Raw genomic sequence first — 19,202 nt, forward strand, 5'->3', positions numbered from 1 at the left:
GTCCGAAATTTTTATAATTTAACCGATTAAACTGTAATCTGAGATTGCAGAAATTATATATACATTTTTCTGAATATTCTGGCATATGAAAATTGGATTTTGGATTATTATTATTATTATTATTATTATTATTATTATTATTATTATTATTATTATTATGAATTGATTAAATTGGTATTTGTGAGCCTAGGGATTTTATAATAATAACTATTTTAACGTTGAACTGATTGAATTAAAGTATTTGATTTCTGGATGATTATAATGGATTTTCTGAATAAATTAAACGAATGAAATTAATGGTCATGGATTATTAAAGTATGATTTATTATTTATAGGCAGCTTAGTAAAGTATGGTTAAATACATAAATTGTGTGGCATGAGATTAATATTTTATTTTAATAAACTGATTGTGATTCCTATGGTGTGAGTACTTATAATATGTTTGTGTGATTTAATATCCTTCATGCATATCGCAATATAACGTTGACAGGCAAATGAGGAGTTCGTTATATTGTTCATGATATAAGTTGCGATATAACGTTGGCAGGATCATGAGGAGTTTGTTATATTGTCATTTATATAAATGAGGCAAAAACGTTAGCAAGATGGATGAGGAGTTCGTTTTTGTCGATGTGCTATGAATGGTGTTGTGTGTATTATATGAAAGTCTTTGTATGGGCCACGTATTGAGATCTGCTTGATACGCAGTGAGAATGATGAATACTGAAGTACTTGTGCATTATCCTTGGTGGGTGTGAGTATGTGTAGGTGAATTGATTACATTATGATTTTGGATATGGTGTGTCATTATGAAAAGTAGTGTATGCGGATTTTGTGGTATGATTGATGATGAATGTGTGAGTACATGCATGTGAATTAAAATGCATAAATAAATTACAGTGAGATAAGACTCTCCACCCGAGGGCTTGCTGAGTAAGCCGAGTGCTCTGATAGATATCAGTTGTAGCCACACCCAAACTAAATAGGTAAGGTTACATAAGGTCTCAGAGCAAATGGGCGTTACATGTATGAGCGTGTAATCTCGCTAATTGTAGGGAACTCTTGGTTTTAAAATAATGATGCATATGCGAATACAATTTATAAGTGTTTTAACAAATAATTATAATTTGTATATACTAAAACTCATTTGCCACACACTGATAATAATTTATTTCATCCTTATTGAGAAGTGTCTCACCCCATCATTATCAAATACTTTTCAGATGCCCTATGGAGAGAGACAAGAATCAGAGTAGCGTAACGGAAGCGTGGGTGAGGTTAGAAATAGCAGTTTAGATTAATAATTAAATTTGTTATTTATGATTTATCTTAGAATTTCTAAGAATGTATTTAAATTTGTTATTGGAGATATTCTTGTAATAAAATGTTTTTAGTACTTTGGTATATAAATATTGAGGTCTTCCACTATATAATTATTTGGTATCAGAGATTTTTTTTTAAATAACACTCAGGACCCTAGTTTCGGGATCGGGGCATTACATATAGCTCTTAACTTTAAAACCTTTATAATTCCTATTAACAATGCATCACAACTCGATACACTCAGAAAGCAATTACGAAGCAAAACCATCGATGGTTTTGTCAAATCGTCGGCGGTCACATTTGTCCGTTGCAGATTTCAATGATGAAGATCCGAGAGAAATTATCATAGTAAAGACTAAGGAGTGTCAAAAATCTAAAGTCAATGTTTGAGGGTTATATATGCTAACAAATGAGAGCCTATTGATTAAAAAAAGAGGATATATGACAACAAAGCAGATCTTCTCAAATCATGAGATTTATAATTATTACATATATCATGTAATAGTGTATAAACACCCCTACTTGTATCATCTCTAAAGTACGTAGTGTTCACGGCTCAATTGTTTGAATAAAAAAATTATTGTTCTTCATGTTTTAGTTTTTCTTTAATTCCTTCTTATTTGGGGAATTAATGGGAGGAAGGTCAAAACAACTAAAAAGGGTATTCTAGGAAGAGGCAATGTATCTTACAACAACCCATTTTCATGCTGCTATCCTATCATATGTTGATATTTATGTTGGATGTTTAAAATTAAAAAAAATATCTATTTAATAAGTATAATATAACAGTCGTTGATTTTTATTTTAATTAAGTATATACTAAATTTAATATATTAGTTTTAACATTTTAAAATATTAACTACTACTTAACGGTTTTATATTTATAATATTGGAAGATATACACTTAATTTTACTTATATAAACTGTAATCCAACTTTATTTGAAGATACATTTTTCTTCTTCAAAACAACTCTTATCTTCTATTCTCTCTTGAGATTTATATTCTATTGGGTAATTAAATGACATTACATCTCTATAACTTTTGTGTTCACAAGTGCACATAAAATCAATATTTTTATCAAAGATATTGTACATAATGGATAGACTTCAGTATATAAATAAAATAATATAAATAATTTTATTTCCCTGCGCACATCAAATAAGGCCTATTAGCTCAGCTGGTTAGAGCGTCGTGCTAATAACGCGAAGGTCGCAGGTTCGAGACCTGCATGGGCCATATTTGCGTCAACTTTTTCCGCGACCTGCTCTTCGTATATTTCAGAATATAATTATTATTATCTAAGTTTGTTATGAGGAGACATCTGGGCCTATTAGCTCAGTTGGTTAGAGCGTCGTGCTAATAACGCGAAGGTCACAGGTTCGAGACCTGCATGGGCCAATTTATAGAATTTTTGGTATGATGAGCTGAACTCGTTTATTATGGTGTTCAATGATAATTTTTTTTTGATTTGATGCATTCCCTCTATTCTGAAGATGCAAGAGTCAGGTGTGATGAACTGAACTCATTTATTATTGTGTTGAATGATAATTTTTTTAATTTTTATTTGATGCATTCCCTCTATTCTGGAAATGCAGGAGTCAGGTGTTATGAGCTGAATTCATTTATTATTGTGTTGAATGATCAAAAAAATTTTGATTTGATGCATTCCCTCTATTCTGGAGATGCAGGAGTTAGGTTTGAGCAAAATTTTTAGGGAATGTCATCAAATCAAAAAGTAATTGGCTCATGCAGGTCTCAAACCTGCGGCCTTCGCGTTATTAGCACGACGCTCTAACCAACTTAGCTAATAGGCCTCGCCGGTCTTCGCATATTATTCTTACACTGGTAGGTTGGAAGGTTCTGCCTTTTGCCTTGTGAATTTGCCCAAGTATACCCAAATGTGCTTGATGAAATGCCTGAAAGAAGGGGAGTTTGTAGCTCCCGAATCCCAATTTACCTTTCTTTAAGAGGCTGCGAGCTTTTTTCACTTCTTGCTGTTTCTTGTCATCATAGTGGTGTGCTTTGACGTATATGATTGCTCAAAAAGCTTCCATGGTGGTACGAAGGGCTGAACCCATTTGTTATTATCTCAAATAATTAATTTTTTTTTATTTGATGTGCTCCGCCCGTCAATACTGTTGATGTGGCTATTTACTGTAATAGGACTCCATGAAATTCACGATCAAAAATGTTATTATGATCTGCCATGAGTTCTTCGGAAGAGATGTTTGGAATCAGGTAAAGGGTTTTCCTGATTGTACTTGCTTTTCTCAATGTAATGTGATTTTGACATTGATGTGAATTTGCGGATAGAAGCTGCTTGTGATTGTGTCTGCAAGAGATGCCCATTGAATTCCCACTAGAATCTTTTCGCAATGTTTTACTTATTATTGGCTATTGCGTGCTAAGTGCTAACTTCATCTTATTGTTTATAGCTTTTCCAAGATGCCATGAATCTCACCAATAAGCCAAACTTGTCGGACCGATGCAAGGTGTCAAGGCAATTTCCATGGGAGCGTACCTTCCACCACAAATGTGTTCTACCTTGAATTGATTGGACAACAATCTGTCTCTTCTGGAGTGAATAATTTTAAATTTTAATGCGACTGTCTTTTAGCGTTAGTGAATAATGTTTAGTATGCCATACATTTTCTTTGTAGGGTAAGTTGCAATGAGTATTGGCATGTTTAGAACGAATTTGGAACTCTAAGTGCCAGTTTGGATCAAAGATTTTATTTGGAAAAAGAAATAGAAAGAAAAATTAAAAAAAAATATTTTTTGCTATATTTTCTCTTTGTATCAAATACTATTTAAAATAAAATTTGTTTTAATATGATTAAAAATTAAGAAAAACCAAGTGTTAAGGATGTGTAAAATTAAAGTTATGTTTCTTGATTTGATATGTTTTTAATTTTTTTCACACTTTTCTTGATAACCAAACATGTAAAGGTGGAATCCTTCCTATTTTTCTTTCCTTTACTCAATATTTTTCAAGTTCCAAACGGGCTGCTAGAAAAGGAAAGAAATGTATGGAAGAATTTACATTTTTTGTATGATTGGAGGTGAATGAGAAAGAAAATAAAATATTTAGGGCTTGCTTGTTATCGTTGTTGTTTTCTATTTCTATTTCTTTATAGTGAAAAAATAGATTATAAAAACGTGTTTGTTTCTATTGTTAGTTTTCTATTTCTGTTGCCAATTTTTCAGCTATTTGCCAAAAAGCTGAAAATCAAATTTTATGGTTTTCATTTGTTTTGGCAATTTGTTGGCAGAAATTATAATATTGAGAAATATTTTTTTTAGATTAAATTATTCATTTTATACACTTTTAAATTAAAAAAGAAAAATTAAATGATCATATGATTAAAATATAATTAAAATAAAAATATACATAAATTTCAAAAAAATAATAATAATAAAGTCAATTACAAAATACTTTTACTATTTTTCAATTTTCATGTCCAATAAAATTTTTATTGTAAATTAAAATTTGAAAGTAGAACAATTAAGTAAAATAATTATAATAAATTTTATTTTTATTATAGTAATTTTCTTAAAGTGTATTATTTGTAATTTTATTATTTTAATCATATTTTTATAAATATTTTGATTTCAAAATGTAAATTTGTATTTTTTATTCAGTTTTTAATTTGTATTAGTTTTATAAATATTAACCAAATAGGTTGCTGGTTTCTAGTTTTTAGTTTCTGTTTTCGGTTTTTTGTTTTAATTTTTAGTTTCCGTTTCTCTAATTTTTGACAGTGATACCAAACGACCCCTTAGTAAATAAATGAAGAAAGTTTTTATTTTTGCGAGTCATTAACTTTATCTTTTTTCTTAATTTTTAATCATATATGAATAAGTTTTCATTCTTTATAGTAATTGATATAGAAAGAAAATGAGGAATTGTTAATGTGACAAAAAGTGGAAACTCAACTGAGTTATGACATAAACGACTTAGTCACATGAGTAAAAAGGGACTTAACTGTTTAGTGAGGAAGAATCAACTTTTTGGTTTGAAGAGTGCTACACTGAAGAACTGTGCTTATTGCTTGGCTGGAAAATAGAAAAGAGTCTCATTCAAGAGTCACCCTCTTTCAAGAAAATAAAATTTGCTAGAGTTGGTACATTCTGATGTTTGTGGTCCTTTGAAGGTAAGGTTGCATAGTGGTGCACTTTCTTTCGTGACTTTTATTGATGACCATTCAAGAAAACTTTAGGTGTATGCCTTGAAAATAGAAGACCAAGTACTTGATGTGTTTAAACAATTTCAAGCCTCATTTGAGAGGCAAATAGGGAAGAAATTGAAGTGCATTTGTTTTGATAATGGCGGTGAATATAGTAGACCATTTGATGAGTACTATTAATTGCAAGGAATCAGACATCAGAAGACACCTCCTAAGACACCATAATTGAATGGTTTGGTTGAAAGAATGAATAGGACATTGATTGAGAGAGTCAGATGTTTGCTTTTAGATGCAAAGTTGCCTAGATCATTTTGGGTTGAAGCCTTATATATAGTGACACATGTGATTAATCTGTCTCTTAGTGTTCCTTTGCAGAGTGATGTTCTAGATAAAGTTTGGTTTGGTAAGGACATCTCTTATGATCACCTACATGTGTTTGTTTGGAAGGCATTTGTACATGTTCCATAGGATGAGAGGTCAAAATTAGATGCCAAGACTCGTCAGTGTGTCTTTCTTGGTTATGGTCAAGATGAATTTGGGTACAAATTATATGATCCAATTGAAAAGAAGCTTGTCAAAAGTAGAGATGTAGCTTTCATTGAGGATCAAACCATTGAAGACATTGATAAGATAGAGAAGATAGTTCCATGGAGCAGTGATAACTTGACCGGTATGGATCAAATTCCTTTAACCCCTTTGCCAAATCCAATTGAAAATGACATACAAGAAGATGTTGATGATAACCAATAGGGTGTAGGTGAACTTAATGCTCCCATAGATGATGTTGTGGATGATCAACACCAAGCACCTATGAATCCACCAACAGTTCCACTTCAGAATTCTACTAGAGACCGGCAACCTTCTACAAGTTATTCTTCTGACCATATGTTCTTTTAACTGATGGAGGAGAACCAGAGTGTTATAAAGAGGCTATGGAAAGTGACTACAAAGATCAGTGGGTTGATGCTATGAAAAATGAACTTAAATCTTTGCATGACAACCATAAATTTGAGTTAGTGAAATTGCCTAAGGGTAAGAGAGCTTTGAAAAATCGGTGGGTTTATAGGTTGAAGCAAGATGAGAATTCTTCAAGTCCACGATACAAAGCCAGATTGGTCGTTAAGGGTTTTAGTCAGAAAAAAGAGGATTGATTTTGAAGAAATATTCTCGCCAGTTGTAAAAATGTCCTCTATCAAAACTATATTACTATGATTTAGAGGTTGAACAAATGGATGTGAAAACTGTTTTTCTTCATAGTGACTTGAAAGAAAAGCTTTACATGGAGCAGCCAGAGGGTTTCAGCTCACAAGGAAAAGAGGACTATGTATACAAAATGAAGAAGAGCTTGTATGGCTTGAAGCAGGCTCCGAGACAATGGTATAAGAAGTTTGAGTCTATTATGGGGGAGCATGGCTATAAGAAGACTACTTCTGATCATTGTGTTTTTGTTCAGAAATTCTTTGATGGTGATTTTATTATTTTATTGCTCTATATTGATGATATGCTTATTGTTGGTTATAATACTTCTAGAATTGACATATTGAAGCAAGAATTGAGTAAGTCCTTTGCGATGAAGTCTTGGGACCGGCAAAGCAAATTCTTGGTATAAGGATAACAAGTGACAAAAAGGCCAAGAAGTTGTGGTTATTACAGGAGAAGTACATTGAAAAAGTACTTCAAAGGTTCAATATAGACAAAGCTAAAATGGTGAGCACTCCTCTTGCTACACACTTTAGATTGAGTGTCAAGCGTAGTCCTTCCGTAGAAAAAGAGAAGAAAGACATGCAGAAAGTTCCTTATACTTCATTCGTGCGTAGTTTGATGTATGTAGTGGTATGCACAAGACCTGAGTTAGCCTATTCTATTGGTACAGTCAGTATGTTTCTTTCTAATCCAGGTAGAGAGCATTGGAATCCAGTTAAGTGGATTATAAGATACCTTCAGGGTGCCTCCAACTTGAAACTTTGTTTTGGTAATGAAAAACTTGTTCTAGTTGGTTATACGAATTTTGATATGGCTGGAGATATTGACTCTAGAAAATCTACTTCGGGTCACTTGATCACTTCTACGGGGGGAGATGTGGCTTGGCGATCCAAATCGCAAAAATGTGTTGCATTGTTCACTACTGAGTCAGAGTTTATTGCAGTGACCGAAGCATGCAAGGAGTTGATTTGGATGAAGAGATTTATGCAAGAACTTGGCTTTACATAGGAGAGGTACGCGTTATTTTGTGATAGCCAAAGTGTTGTTCATCTTGGTAAGAATTCAACCTTTCATGCTAGGTCTAAACATATTGATATAAGGTATCATTGGATACGGGATGTTCTAGATGCTAAACTACTAAAACTTGAGAAAATTCATACTAATGATAATGGTGCTAATATGTTGACTAAAGCCTTACCTAGAGAAAAGTTTGAAACTTGTTGTTTGATCGTTGGGATGGCAAGCACCTCCACATAGTTAGGAGGGGGAGATTTGTTGGGTTTGAGTATCCCTCCTATGTAGAGAAACCCATTCAACTCTTTAGCCCATTTTCTTTGGGCTCTTTATTGGGCTTATTTAGAGGCCCTTTTTACACCACATTTAAGTAAAGAAAATTAGGGTTGACTGAGAAGAATTCCAATAGAAAAGTAAGAGAGAGAGAGAGTGTGCAACAGAAAGAGGGAGAAGCAGCAGAGAAAATTTGAGTTTTTGCAATAGTGTGTAGTTTTGATCAATTGACGATTGGAGGGACATCTGTGGTCCGATCGAGCTGATTTTTTATCACTAGATAGAGGACTCAAGACTCTGATTTTGAACGGTCGGATTGGTCATCCAAGCACTGTAGTTTCAGATATCTGGTTCGAACAGTAACCATGTTTTTGGTGAAATTCTCAACTTTCCTTCTTTGATTTTTAAGATCAATTGTTGTTAGCTAAAAGTAGAGTTATGTACTCATTGTGATAGCTGAAAATTGTGACCTTGTACCCACACTTTTATCATAGTAAAGTTTTTGAGTGGACTCTCAAGTCCTGTGGTTTTTATCCTTTGATTTGAAGGCGTTTTCCACGTAAAATTGTGTGTCTGGTGTGATTGATATTTGTGATTATTTTTGGGCTGATTTCGTGCTGCTGAAAAAATATATTTTTGTGCTATTGTCATATCATAAGAACTAATTTTGTTAAATGGGAGAGAAAGAACTTCCGGTTGTGCTTCCGCAATTTTTTGGTAAGTTTCGTTTCTTCCCAATAGTCTTATGAAGGCATATTCCAAGGATCATATACTCTTTTGCTTGATATCTCCGATGGGAATGTGAATCAACAAGAATGAGTATTTCCATGCCATCTTAGTTTTCAAAGTTTTTACTACCGTTCAAATAATTGTATACTTCTATCATAGGAATATCATCTATCTCAAAAAAGGGATCATGACATTGAATTCATTTGATATTGGATCAGTAATATATAGAAGTGGTGAGTTAGAATATAGTAACCACAAGAAAGAACGAGGCAAGGAATCATTCCTCAAATTTTAGAACATCATATTTTTACCTTAAACCACTGATTAAGCTTGGGAGGGGCTACTCTTGATCCTCAATATTCATAGAAGCTTTCAACTGATAGTGCAAAGGATTAAAGCATTTGGAAGCTACCAAAAGACATACAAATAGAAATAGGTTTTCCCAATAGTGGAAGCTTCTCTTGAATAGTGAAATAATGTGAGCAAAGATTATCCCAAGAAGGCAAGAATTAGATCCTTCAATGAACTTGTAATTTGGGCTGAAGCAAAACGACATTGATATATAGGTTACTTACACATTTAAAGGCCCAGAGGAAATTTTGTGGTGCAATCTTGCTGTTTGTGAGCCATTCTGGAATACAACTTACTGTTGAAGAAGTATTTCTTGAGTGTTACGAGGATACTTTCTGAATAACATGGGCAACAGACAAAATTGCAAAACCATAGCCTAGAGTTGTCTGCTTGGTGTTACCATAATGTACTGTAGCTTCTGTTCTGTTCTCTTGTTTGCCTCCTTTGTATCATAATGAAAAATTATGTTTAACAACAAATGACAATTTTCAATGCAGGAATTAGTTACTCTTGCAAACTGTTAGGTACTCATAGCATCGTCCTTTGTACTAAAGCCTGCCAACTGGCCATGCTGTAATGTACTCCTCTATTAAGCAGTTTTTGTTTTGGATGAATCAGTAAGCCATATGGTCTGTATCTCAATTCACTTTTCACAGGCATAGAAGGAAACTTTATTTAGTAATTTATTTTTGAACTTTGTTCACTCATCTTTGTGCACCATACTATTCCAATCAGTTTCCTCTTCTGTTACATTGGCATTATGTTGAAAGATTGTTTGCATAAGCTATCAGTTTCTAAGCTGTCACTCCAACAAACCCCAATCCACCCCATAAAATAAGAAAAAGGCTGCCTGTTGTGTATGAAATAGTATTTGCACAGCGGAATTAAACGCAGCAACTAGTGAAGAACAAATATGGAACACACACACACACACATAGTATATCTGAAAGCAAGAACAACAGCAATAAAGATTTACATGGTTCGGCAATGCCTACATCCACGGGAACAATCGGCAAAAGTTTTCACTATGTAAATGTCAAGAAGGCAATACAATACAATACAATACATTATGATCTTCTACTCTAAATACACTCAAACAAGTGTATGTATAAAGTTTCCTACAGAGGTTTCCCCCCAAAACCCAACCAATTTAACGTTCATATTCAAATTTTGAATTCAGTTTCGTTGCCTAGAACAAAACCGTCGATGGTTTCAGAGACCCTATGGCGGTTGCTCGACGGAATAAAATACCGAGAGCAGAAAATTTGGAAATCTATCAAACTGTCTACGGTTTCAGGAAAACCATTGACGGTTTTTCCCAGATTGCTTATATTAACTATGTTCTCCTCCTTGTGTATGTTAGCCACTTGAAGAAATGAGCCACCAAAACACAAAAATCTCCACCTTGGCAAATTTCTGCCCCTTAGGAGAACCTGAAAAACATAGCCCGATGCTCCACCTTGACCTTAGAACGTTAGGTTGGGTCCATCTTCCTTCTAGCACTTGGAGACATGAAGCAAGTCCAAGCAATGCTTGAACTTATCAGTAGTATCCGGTTTTGTCAAGATGTTCACTGCGTTTTCAGATGTGTGAACCTTGATGCTTTTCAGCATTTCCTTTCTTCCGATCCGGACACTCCGGTTTAATGTGCCCCTTTTTACTGCACTTATAACACCGGATATCCTTTTTCTTCTTGGATTGAGTTCGGGATTTTTGACTCAAATAATTTTTTAATTTTCCTTTCCCACAATCATGGTTACCTTTCACCACAAGTCCTTCCTCGTGTGAATTATCATCAAAGATTTTCATCCTTTGATGAAACCCCAACAAAGCACTCGTCACCTTTTCCAAGTTTAGGGTCTTTTTCCCCCATGTAAGAGTAGTAACTAGGTTCTCATATGTGTGAGTCAGTAGCAAGGAATTCAGTAGCATCAACGCCTTATCATCCTCTTCAAATTTTACATCAACCCACATTAAATCACTTATGATTTGATTAAATGCGTTGATGTGTTGATTTAAGTTTGAACCATACACCATCTTAAACCAATAAAGATGCTGCTTAAGAAATAATTTGTTAGTAAGGGATTTGGACATGTATTGGCTTTCAAGCTTTTTCCAAATCAGGAGAATCTTCCTCCATTACATGATAGAGCACTTCGTCGGCCAAACACAATCGTATTGTAGAAACAGTCTTTGCCTCTAATTCTTTCCAACTAGCCTCATCCATATCTTCTGGTTGAACACCATACAAGGCCTTCACCATCTCTTGTTGTACAAGCAAATCTTTCACTCTCCTTTGCCACAAACTGAAGTTTCCGGTTCCATCAAATTTGACAACATCAAATTTTGCAGATGAAGTGCTTGATGCCATAACAACAATGCTATGATACCAATTATTGTGTATGAAATAGTATTTGCACAGCGGAATTAAACGCAGCAACTAATGAAGAATGGATATGGAAAACACACATGCAGTCATGGTTTAAAATCGTGGTAGCAGGTAGCGTAGCGTAACAGTAACGGGTGTAACGGGAAGCGGGAGTAGTGGATGGTACATAACAGGAAGCGAGTGTAACGACTGTGAATTTTTTTGAAGCACACACAACCTTGTGCATATTAGCGTATTTGCATGTTTTAAGCTTTTAGCCCTTCTTGGAAAGAGTTTTTGTGTATTTTAGATCCTTTAGTTTGAGTAACTAAGTTATTTGGTGGGGGCAACAAGTTTACATTTGTTTTAAATCACCATTGATAGAAAAATTACGTGTGTGCGCTTATTTATACTTCTCATTGTTCTTACCTGTGATGGCATTACGTAACGGTCGTGGCCTTTATTTAAAACCATGCACGCAGTATATCTGAAAGCAAGAACAACGACAACAAAGATTTACGTGGTTCGACAATGCCTACATCCACGGGAGCAATTGGCAAAGGTTTTCACTATGTAAATGTCAAAGAAGACAATACAATACAATACACAATGATCTTCTACATTAAATGCACTTAGACAAGTGTATATATAAAGTTTCCTTTGGAGATTTCCCCTTAAAACCCAACCAACTTAACGTTCATATTCAAATTTTGAATTCAGCTTCGCTGTCCAGAACAAAACCATCAACGGTTGCTTGATGGAATAAAATACCGAGAGTAGAAAATCTGGAAATCTGTCAAATCGTCAACAATTTCAGGAAAACCGTCAACGGTTTTTCCCAAATTGCTGATATTAACTATGTTCTTCTCCTTGTGTATATCAGCCACTCGAAGAAATGAGCCACCAAAACACAACACTGCCTTTGGCAGATATATGTCATAACCATTAAGGAGGGCTAATCTATTTAGGAGATGAATAATTTCTCTCATCCAGATGCAATTTTGCTTACATCCTGCTAGAGCGAGTTTCATTTGCAGTATGCATCACAAATATTTTTGTACCAAAGTTCAAATTGCAGAAACAATCTCTTCAAACATGAAGAGACTAAGAACATCACGCCCTCCTGATCCCCAATGGCATGGGAACCTTGTGCATTGGATGTTATAAGTTTTTTCTCCTTTTCAGAGAATGATTCAGGAAGATAAAAATGAGGCTTCAGAATAACTAATTATTTTAGACCTTATTTTTAAAAAGGTTTCATCTCTACCCTACATTTTCATTTTATGATATGCAGATGGGCTTGTTTGGAATTCGTGGTTTTAAATAAAGGCCGCGACCGTTACGTAACGCCGTTACGTAAAGGTTTTTTGGGTTACCGATACCGTTACACACCGCGAAATCGGTGGGAATAAAAATCACGGCCGTAGAGGCCGTTACGGATTGCGACCGTTACGTAAAGGCCGCTACGGCCATTACGTAGCCGCTACAGGACTGTTACACCAAAAAAAAGTTTATTTTTTACTTTTTCTTCTCACTTTTTCTCTTTCTTTCATATATCATTCTTAATATACCAAGTCGCAAGAAGGGGAAAAGATTATAATGAGGATGACAATGATGCAAAATTTACTATTTCTTTAAATACTCACAATAGATGCATTAATTAACAATTTCAAAATACTAACTTGTTAGGAAATTTTTTTTTTTTAATAATATTAGTAAGGTGATATTTATGTTCTTTATTTTTCAACTTCAACCTTCTTTCTTTTCTAGCTATTTTATATTTATATTATTCGTATGTCTTATGTGTCTAATAGATTAATGAAGTGTATAATATATTTTATTTTATTAATTCATTTAGCACACATAAGAATTTATCATAGATAAGAACAATGAGAAGTATAAATATGCACACACACGTAATTTTCTATCAATGATGGTTTAAAATAAATGTAAATTTGTTGCCCTTACCAAATAACTTAGTTACTCGAACTAAAGGGTCCAAAATACACTAAAACCCTTTCTAAGAATGGCTAAAAGTTTAAACATGCAAGTACGCTAATATGCACAAGGTTGTGCGTGCTTCAAAAAAATTCACGGCCGTTACACCCGCTTCCCGTTATGTAACATCCGCTACTCCTGCTTCCCGTTACACCCGTTACTGTTACGTTATGCTACCCGCTACCGCGATTTAAAACCATGGTTTGGATGTTCTAATGCCACTGCTCATAATTTTTTTATTTTCCTCTTTTTAAAGTTCCCCTTCATTTGAGACAGTCAGCTTCTCATTCATACATTACATTCCACAAAATTTATCTTAACTATTTTTTCTGAAATTAATCATCAATAAAATTTTATATCAGGCATGGCATTACAAACAGTTGATTTCTATTTCCAGCAATTAGACAAGCTCAAGCTCATGGAGCTTCAGGGTTTGTCCTGACTATGATTATGAACTCAAAATCGAAAAACTTCTGACTCCAGTTTCTCTTTTTTTCAGTTAATTTTGACTGATTGATTTTTACAAGCCTGATAGACTTCAGGCCATCTCATAATCTCAATCAGAATATCAGATGAAAGTTCATGATTATAAAGAAGGGATGATCTGGAGTTACAATTTGTTCCGTTTCAACCTCATGCGATAAAGGAATAGCTAATTCATAAAAAAATATATATTACCATAGTTGTCATCTTGTAGTGATCCCCCATTTCTCATCATTTCTTTTGGGGTGTGGATGGGGATATACTTTGCTAAAAAGTGCAATGACACCTCTACTATGCAGAATGATGTTTAAAATATCTATAGTTGGTGTGCCTTTCTGTGACTTAATACTCCCACTGGTTCATAAATTGTTAAAGATCAGCAAATTAAATATCAATGGTGCCTTCTCCTTTATGAGTTGAGTTGACTTGCTTTGAAGTTGCATACCTTTTTCTCTAACAGATGTTTTTAAATGTGTGTATTTTTATTTTTTATTTTTGGAGCACTTATCTGTTTTTTTTCTCATTTCAAAATAACATTTATAATATGCTGTTTATAAAGAAATGTTGCATGGCTGGTTTCTTGATGGAATGAAAGTGTAATATTATATATTAACTGAATATGTAGCATTAAGTCAGTTGATAACGGTGCTCGAATCAAAGAAGAGTTGATACAGGCACATGTTATGAACCTTTTCAGTAACTATCTATGTTTTCCCTCTGGTTATTGATTTTACAGCAATTTTTCTGCACATGTCCAAATGTTGTGAAATAAGTGATTTGTATGTGTGCATGTGACCGCACAGCATAAAAGAAACTACTTATGCTGAGATATAGGATCAGATGTGATCTGGGTTTAGGCATCACGTTTGTTAAGAAGGATATTTGAATCTAGAGCCCATTGAATATGAAATCTGATTTGGACAATACATGTGGATTATTATTTAGGCTCAAGTGTACCACTAATTGGTGTGACATCAATTCTTTGACAAGCCTATTCTCATTACTTCAAATTTTGGTTTGGAAGGTTATAGAATTCACAGGCTATTTCATGTAGAGTACAAATATATATTGTTGCATTTGGGAGCATGAATATTAGGCCTTGGATCTAGATTTCAGTGGATTTGGACAAAATTCAATGCAACCAAATCCACACAAATCCAAATCCAAAGCCTCCCAAACATAGGGTAACTTCATGTCCGAATTCGGGCATGACATCTGATAATATATCTTAATCAGTTGTTATAGTGCCAGGCAACACCTTATTTCAACCTGTAGAATTGTTGGAGTTTCATTCTTGGAACTTAGCACTAAGTGCAACATTGGAGGAACATGGATTCTTTTGGAGGAAAAAACACATTGATTATGCAAGCACTTTCAGAGACAAATGGGTTGTAATTGGATGATCAGAAGCTCTGAGCAAAGAAAAAAGAGAGGGAAAAAAATGAAAAATTCTGAACCATCAGATGCTTGTCTTGTCTAAGCAATATATGGTCTTCACAGGGTGAAACATTGCCTAAGAAAGCATTAGATTTGTGTTTTCTAATAAAAATGATGAAAAATCACCTAACTGGCTTGCAGGTCTTAAAGCAAGATCCTGCCTGCTTGTGCTAGATGGTCATGCTCTTGTTTGTGAGCTGCATTTTATTTCAGTGCTTTTAAGAATCCATGTGTTTGGGGTTCTTCTGCGACTCATTTTTCAATTTACTTTTCACTGTAAAATTTTCTTAAATCTAAGCATGATGGTAAATAAAATGGAAATGGACAACATCTTGGGCATATGCCTGACAAGCATAGGAATAATTACGAATAATTAAAAGGCAAATGGACAATGTCATCTGGCACTCATCTCCACATCTGTACAAAATAATGGTTTAACTGCAGATATGGCCACTATAGGTTTTTCCAACCATAGTGATTTTCCACTATGTAAGCTTAACCAATGAGCAGATTCAGATCCATTTTGTTTTTGCTTATAAATCTCAAGAACGCCCCCAGCATAAGTCATTGGAATCAGCATTACACAAGAACACATTCACATTTTCCCGTTATGAGTCTCAAGCTCTTCCCCTACTTCACCATTCCTTTCTTGTGTTTAATCTTGTCCTTAAACCCGCTTTTTTATAGCCAGCTTGATTACAACTTTTATGATAAATCTTGCCCTGGCTTGTTCATGATTGTTAAGTATGGCATTTGGACAGCTTTCAAGAATGAAACAAGAATAGCCGCATCCCTCCTTCGATTGCACTTTCACGATTGCTTTGTAAATGTAATTGTTATTCCCTTTTCAGAGCTTTTCTCCATCCTCACATCCTTGAGTGATTTTGAAGAAATGCAACATCTTTTCAAATGCTGGAGTGATTTCTTATTTATGTCAATACACACTTCATGCTCAACTTTAGTTGCATATGCTCAAATTTAGTTGCTTAAAACATAGGGGAACAAATTTTGATTTGGGTTGTGTTCATTGTTGAAAATTCTCATAATATCCAAGTTTGTTGCTGTTGTTTCTAACAATCAGGACAAGCATGAAATGGTGCATGTCAACCAACATAGATTTTTTAAAATAAAGCTAATCTTCTTTCTATCACCTGTTATCGAGCTGGAAAAAATAATATGGGTCTAGAGAACCTAAGGCTGCATTTGGTTAGGGTAAGGATGTCTAAGGGTGAAAAAGAATGTTACAAATTTATTGTGATGTAATAGTTTTCCTCTGACATACTTGTGTGTTGCATTCTCTTCTTAGAACACTAGAATATGAAAGGCCCTTTTGCTGTAAACTTGTACTGTGGTCACAAACTGCAAATTGTGCAGGAAGCTTCAATTTTTGCAAGAATATTACTATTTTCAATCTCCCTATAACTTTTGCAGGCTTAGAAGGGTGAAAAAGAAGGCAAAAGTGAAAAGAATCATGCTAAAACCTACTTTAACCAGATAATCCCTAGATATTTCTATTTAACTTCCCTTCTTCCAAATGAAACAAGTCAAAAAACTAGTTCTTTTGGGGTACTGCTTCAACTGGAAATTCAATACAATCTTAAAGTTGTAAGTTCATTTGAAATTCTAGGTTATAAATCATTACTCCTGTGGACTGCTTTGAAAAGCATCCTCAACTCCATGATAGATTAGTATTAACGTGAAATTCGTTGTTTTGTGCTCATTACATCACCTTTGAATTAGCTTGGACCAGTTAGGTTGCTTGAATGTTATTTTTTATTTTGTTTGGTATATAGGGATGTGATGCATCCATACTTCTTGATGATAAAAGTGACTTCAAAGGAGAAAAGAATGCATTTCCTAATCGCAATTCAGCCCGAGGTTTCGAAGTCATCGAGAATATAAAGGCAGATGTGGAAAGTGCTTGCCCATCTACTGTCTCATGTACTGATATTTTAGTTCTTGCAGCAAGAGAAGCTGTGCTTCTGGTAACCAACACACTTTCATACATATAGCTAGAGGATGTAGAAGAGGAACTCCTTCAGCTAGATATCCAAGTTGCATGTTCTCTCTGGTTTTATTGATTCTATTTTTTTCCTTCCCTGTTTTCATGGCAGTCAGGAGGCCCTTATTGGCCTGTTCAGTTAGGCCGACGAGATGGAACAACTGCAAGTGAGAAGGCAGCTAATGAGCAGTTGCCATCACCTATTGAGCCTCTTGAAAACATCACTGCCAAGTTTACAACAAAGGGTCTTGACCTCAATGATGTTGTGGTCCTTTCAGGTTATCTTTCTTCTCTCCCTTGATTATGATTCTGTTTTTTCATAATTGAGGAGACAGGGTTAAGCTTGCATGCTCGAATTTGATGTCTTTGGAAGCAAATAACTACATATGAAAGTGAAAATTGATCCATAGAATGGTTGAGCCATCATCCTAGATGGCAGTAAACATATTGAAACATAGTCATTGCAGCCCCAAAATTTTGTTAAGGATATGTGACATAATAGACTTCATTTCAGAAGCTAGTGCAGGTGATTAATTGGGATGATTTTAATTGTCCATAAGATAGAATTTAGACGGTTTCCATGAGACTTCCAAAGGCATCAAATTGATGATTTGCATATTTCTGACAAGGATGGCTTTGTTACTTTCTATCATAGGAGCACACACCATAGGCTTTGCTCAATGTTTTACCTTCAAGGGGAGACTCTTTAACTTTAAAGGCACCGGCAAGCCTGACCCAGATCTCGACTCTTCACTCCTCTTAAACTTGCAAAGTACTTGTCCAAATGTAGATGATGTGAACAGCAAGCTTGCTCCAATTGATGCTGTAACTTCCGGCAGATTTGACAATGTGTATTATACAAACCTCATGAACAACTCCGGACTCCTCGAATCCGATCAAGCCTTAATGAGGGATCCGAAGACTGCTGCAATGGTTAACAACTACAGCAAGTGCCCTTATCTTTTCTTCAATGACTTTGCAGCATCGATGGTGAAACTCGGGAATATTGGGATACTTACTGGGCAGAATGGGCAGATTAGGAAGAAATGTGGGTCTGTCAACTGAAGCTGGTGTTTGTGAAGCCAATCTTTGTATGAAACTCGTGCTTGCAACTTTCTTAATGTTCTGTTGCCAGAGATGCATCAAATAAAAATGATTCTCATGGATCACATCGATGCTTATTGAATACAATCACCATGGACATTGCCAGTAATAGAATGAGATGCAACACAGAATGGCTGTTATAATTGATGCAAAGTGGAAATAAATAGATTACAGAAAAGGAATGTAAGAACTGATCCTTTGAAGGATTGATGCAGGGAGTAACTGCAGGAAAAGGAGATAGATGAATGACAAGTGATGCTCAAGTTGGGTTAGTTCTGCCAGTAGTTTTTAGCCCTTTTGGCTTGTGGGGAAAATGAATTCTGTGGAAATTTTTTTTCCTCCCGAAAACGAAAATCATTACTTTTACCAAACAAATTCTAGAGAAAGTTTACTTTTTCTACAAAAAATTTCTTCTTTTTGACTTTTTGTTGAAAATGTTTTTACTCCATCCAAATATACTCCCTGCAATTTTGTTTATTCTTACAATAGGCTGGTAATTAAGAGATTGAAAAGTAATTACTCCCTCACTGTTCTACAATTTCCCTTTTTATAATTAATAGAAAATGGTCATGGCATCAAGTTTTTGGACACACGCATATACCATCCCCTTCAACCATTTTCTTAAAGGCTTTTTTGAAACTTGGAAAATATAAAGAAAATAAAAGTAAAATAGAAAGTAATCTATTTTTTCATATTTGGTTATTAAGGAAAGTGAAAAGAAAATAAAAA

The 19,202-nt window shown here is 34.5% G+C and overlaps 1 protein-coding gene and 3 non-coding genes across 6 annotated transcripts; 3 read left to right on the forward strand and 1 right to left on the reverse strand.

The window, feature by feature from the left end:
- Nucleotides 1-2,486: 2,486 nt before the first annotated feature.
- Nucleotides 2,487-2,560, forward strand: TRNAI-AAU (transfer RNA isoleucine (anticodon AAU)). Its single transcript has one exon. It is a non-coding gene; the product is annotated as a tRNA-Ile (tRNA).
- An 88-nt stretch (nt 2,561-2,648) lies between these two features.
- TRNAI-AAU (transfer RNA isoleucine (anticodon AAU)) lies at nt 2,649-2,722 on the forward strand. Its single transcript has one exon. It is a non-coding gene; the product is annotated as a tRNA-Ile (tRNA).
- On the forward strand, nt 2,717-18,582 carry LOC131156409 (peroxidase 10-like). Of its 3 annotated transcripts, none has more exons than XM_058110076.1 (6): nt 2,717-2,830; nt 2,920-3,382; nt 3,488-3,562; nt 17,161-17,352; nt 17,482-17,647; nt 18,025-18,582. In XM_058110076.1, exons 2-6 carry the CDS (start codon nt 3,356-3,358, stop codon nt 18,432-18,434), a joined length of 870 nt encoding a protein of 289 aa, XP_057966059.1. In that variant the 5' UTR covers nt 2,717-2,830; nt 2,920-3,355; the 3' UTR covers nt 18,435-18,582. The 3 variants fall into 3 exon arrangements, with proteins under 3 accessions (XP_057966059.1, XP_057966061.1, XP_057966058.1); XM_058110078.1 differs by having other exon boundaries at nt 2,773-2,830; nt 3,013-3,382; XM_058110075.1 differs by lacking the exons at nt 2,717-2,830; nt 2,920-3,382; nt 3,488-3,562 and adding an exon at nt 15,675-16,196.
- TRNAI-AAU (transfer RNA isoleucine (anticodon AAU)) lies at nt 3,065-3,138 on the reverse strand. Its single transcript has one exon. It is a non-coding gene; the product is annotated as a tRNA-Ile (tRNA).
- Nucleotides 18,583-19,202: the final 620 nt, after the last annotated feature.

Source organism: Malania oleifera, chromosome 5, assembly GCF_029873635.1.
Source record: "Malania oleifera isolate guangnan ecotype guangnan chromosome 5, ASM2987363v1, whole genome shotgun sequence".
Classification (NCBI taxonomy): Eukaryota; Viridiplantae; Streptophyta; class Magnoliopsida; order Santalales; family Ximeniaceae; genus Malania; species Malania oleifera.

Bases quoted from the DNA above. Each gene is read 5' to 3' on its own strand.
- LOC131156409 (XM_058110075.1), top strand. From the start codon at position 15,870: ATGAGCAGATTCAGATCCATTTTGTTTTTGCTTATAAATCTCAAGAAC. The intron at 16,197-17,160 runs GTAATTGTTATT...TTTGGTATATAG, and splicing joins TTCACGATTGCTTTGTAAAT to GGATGTGATGCATCCATACT. The intron at 17,648-18,024 runs GTTATCTTTCTT...TTTCTATCATAG, and splicing joins TGATGTTGTGGTCCTTTCAG to GAGCACACACCATAGGCTTT.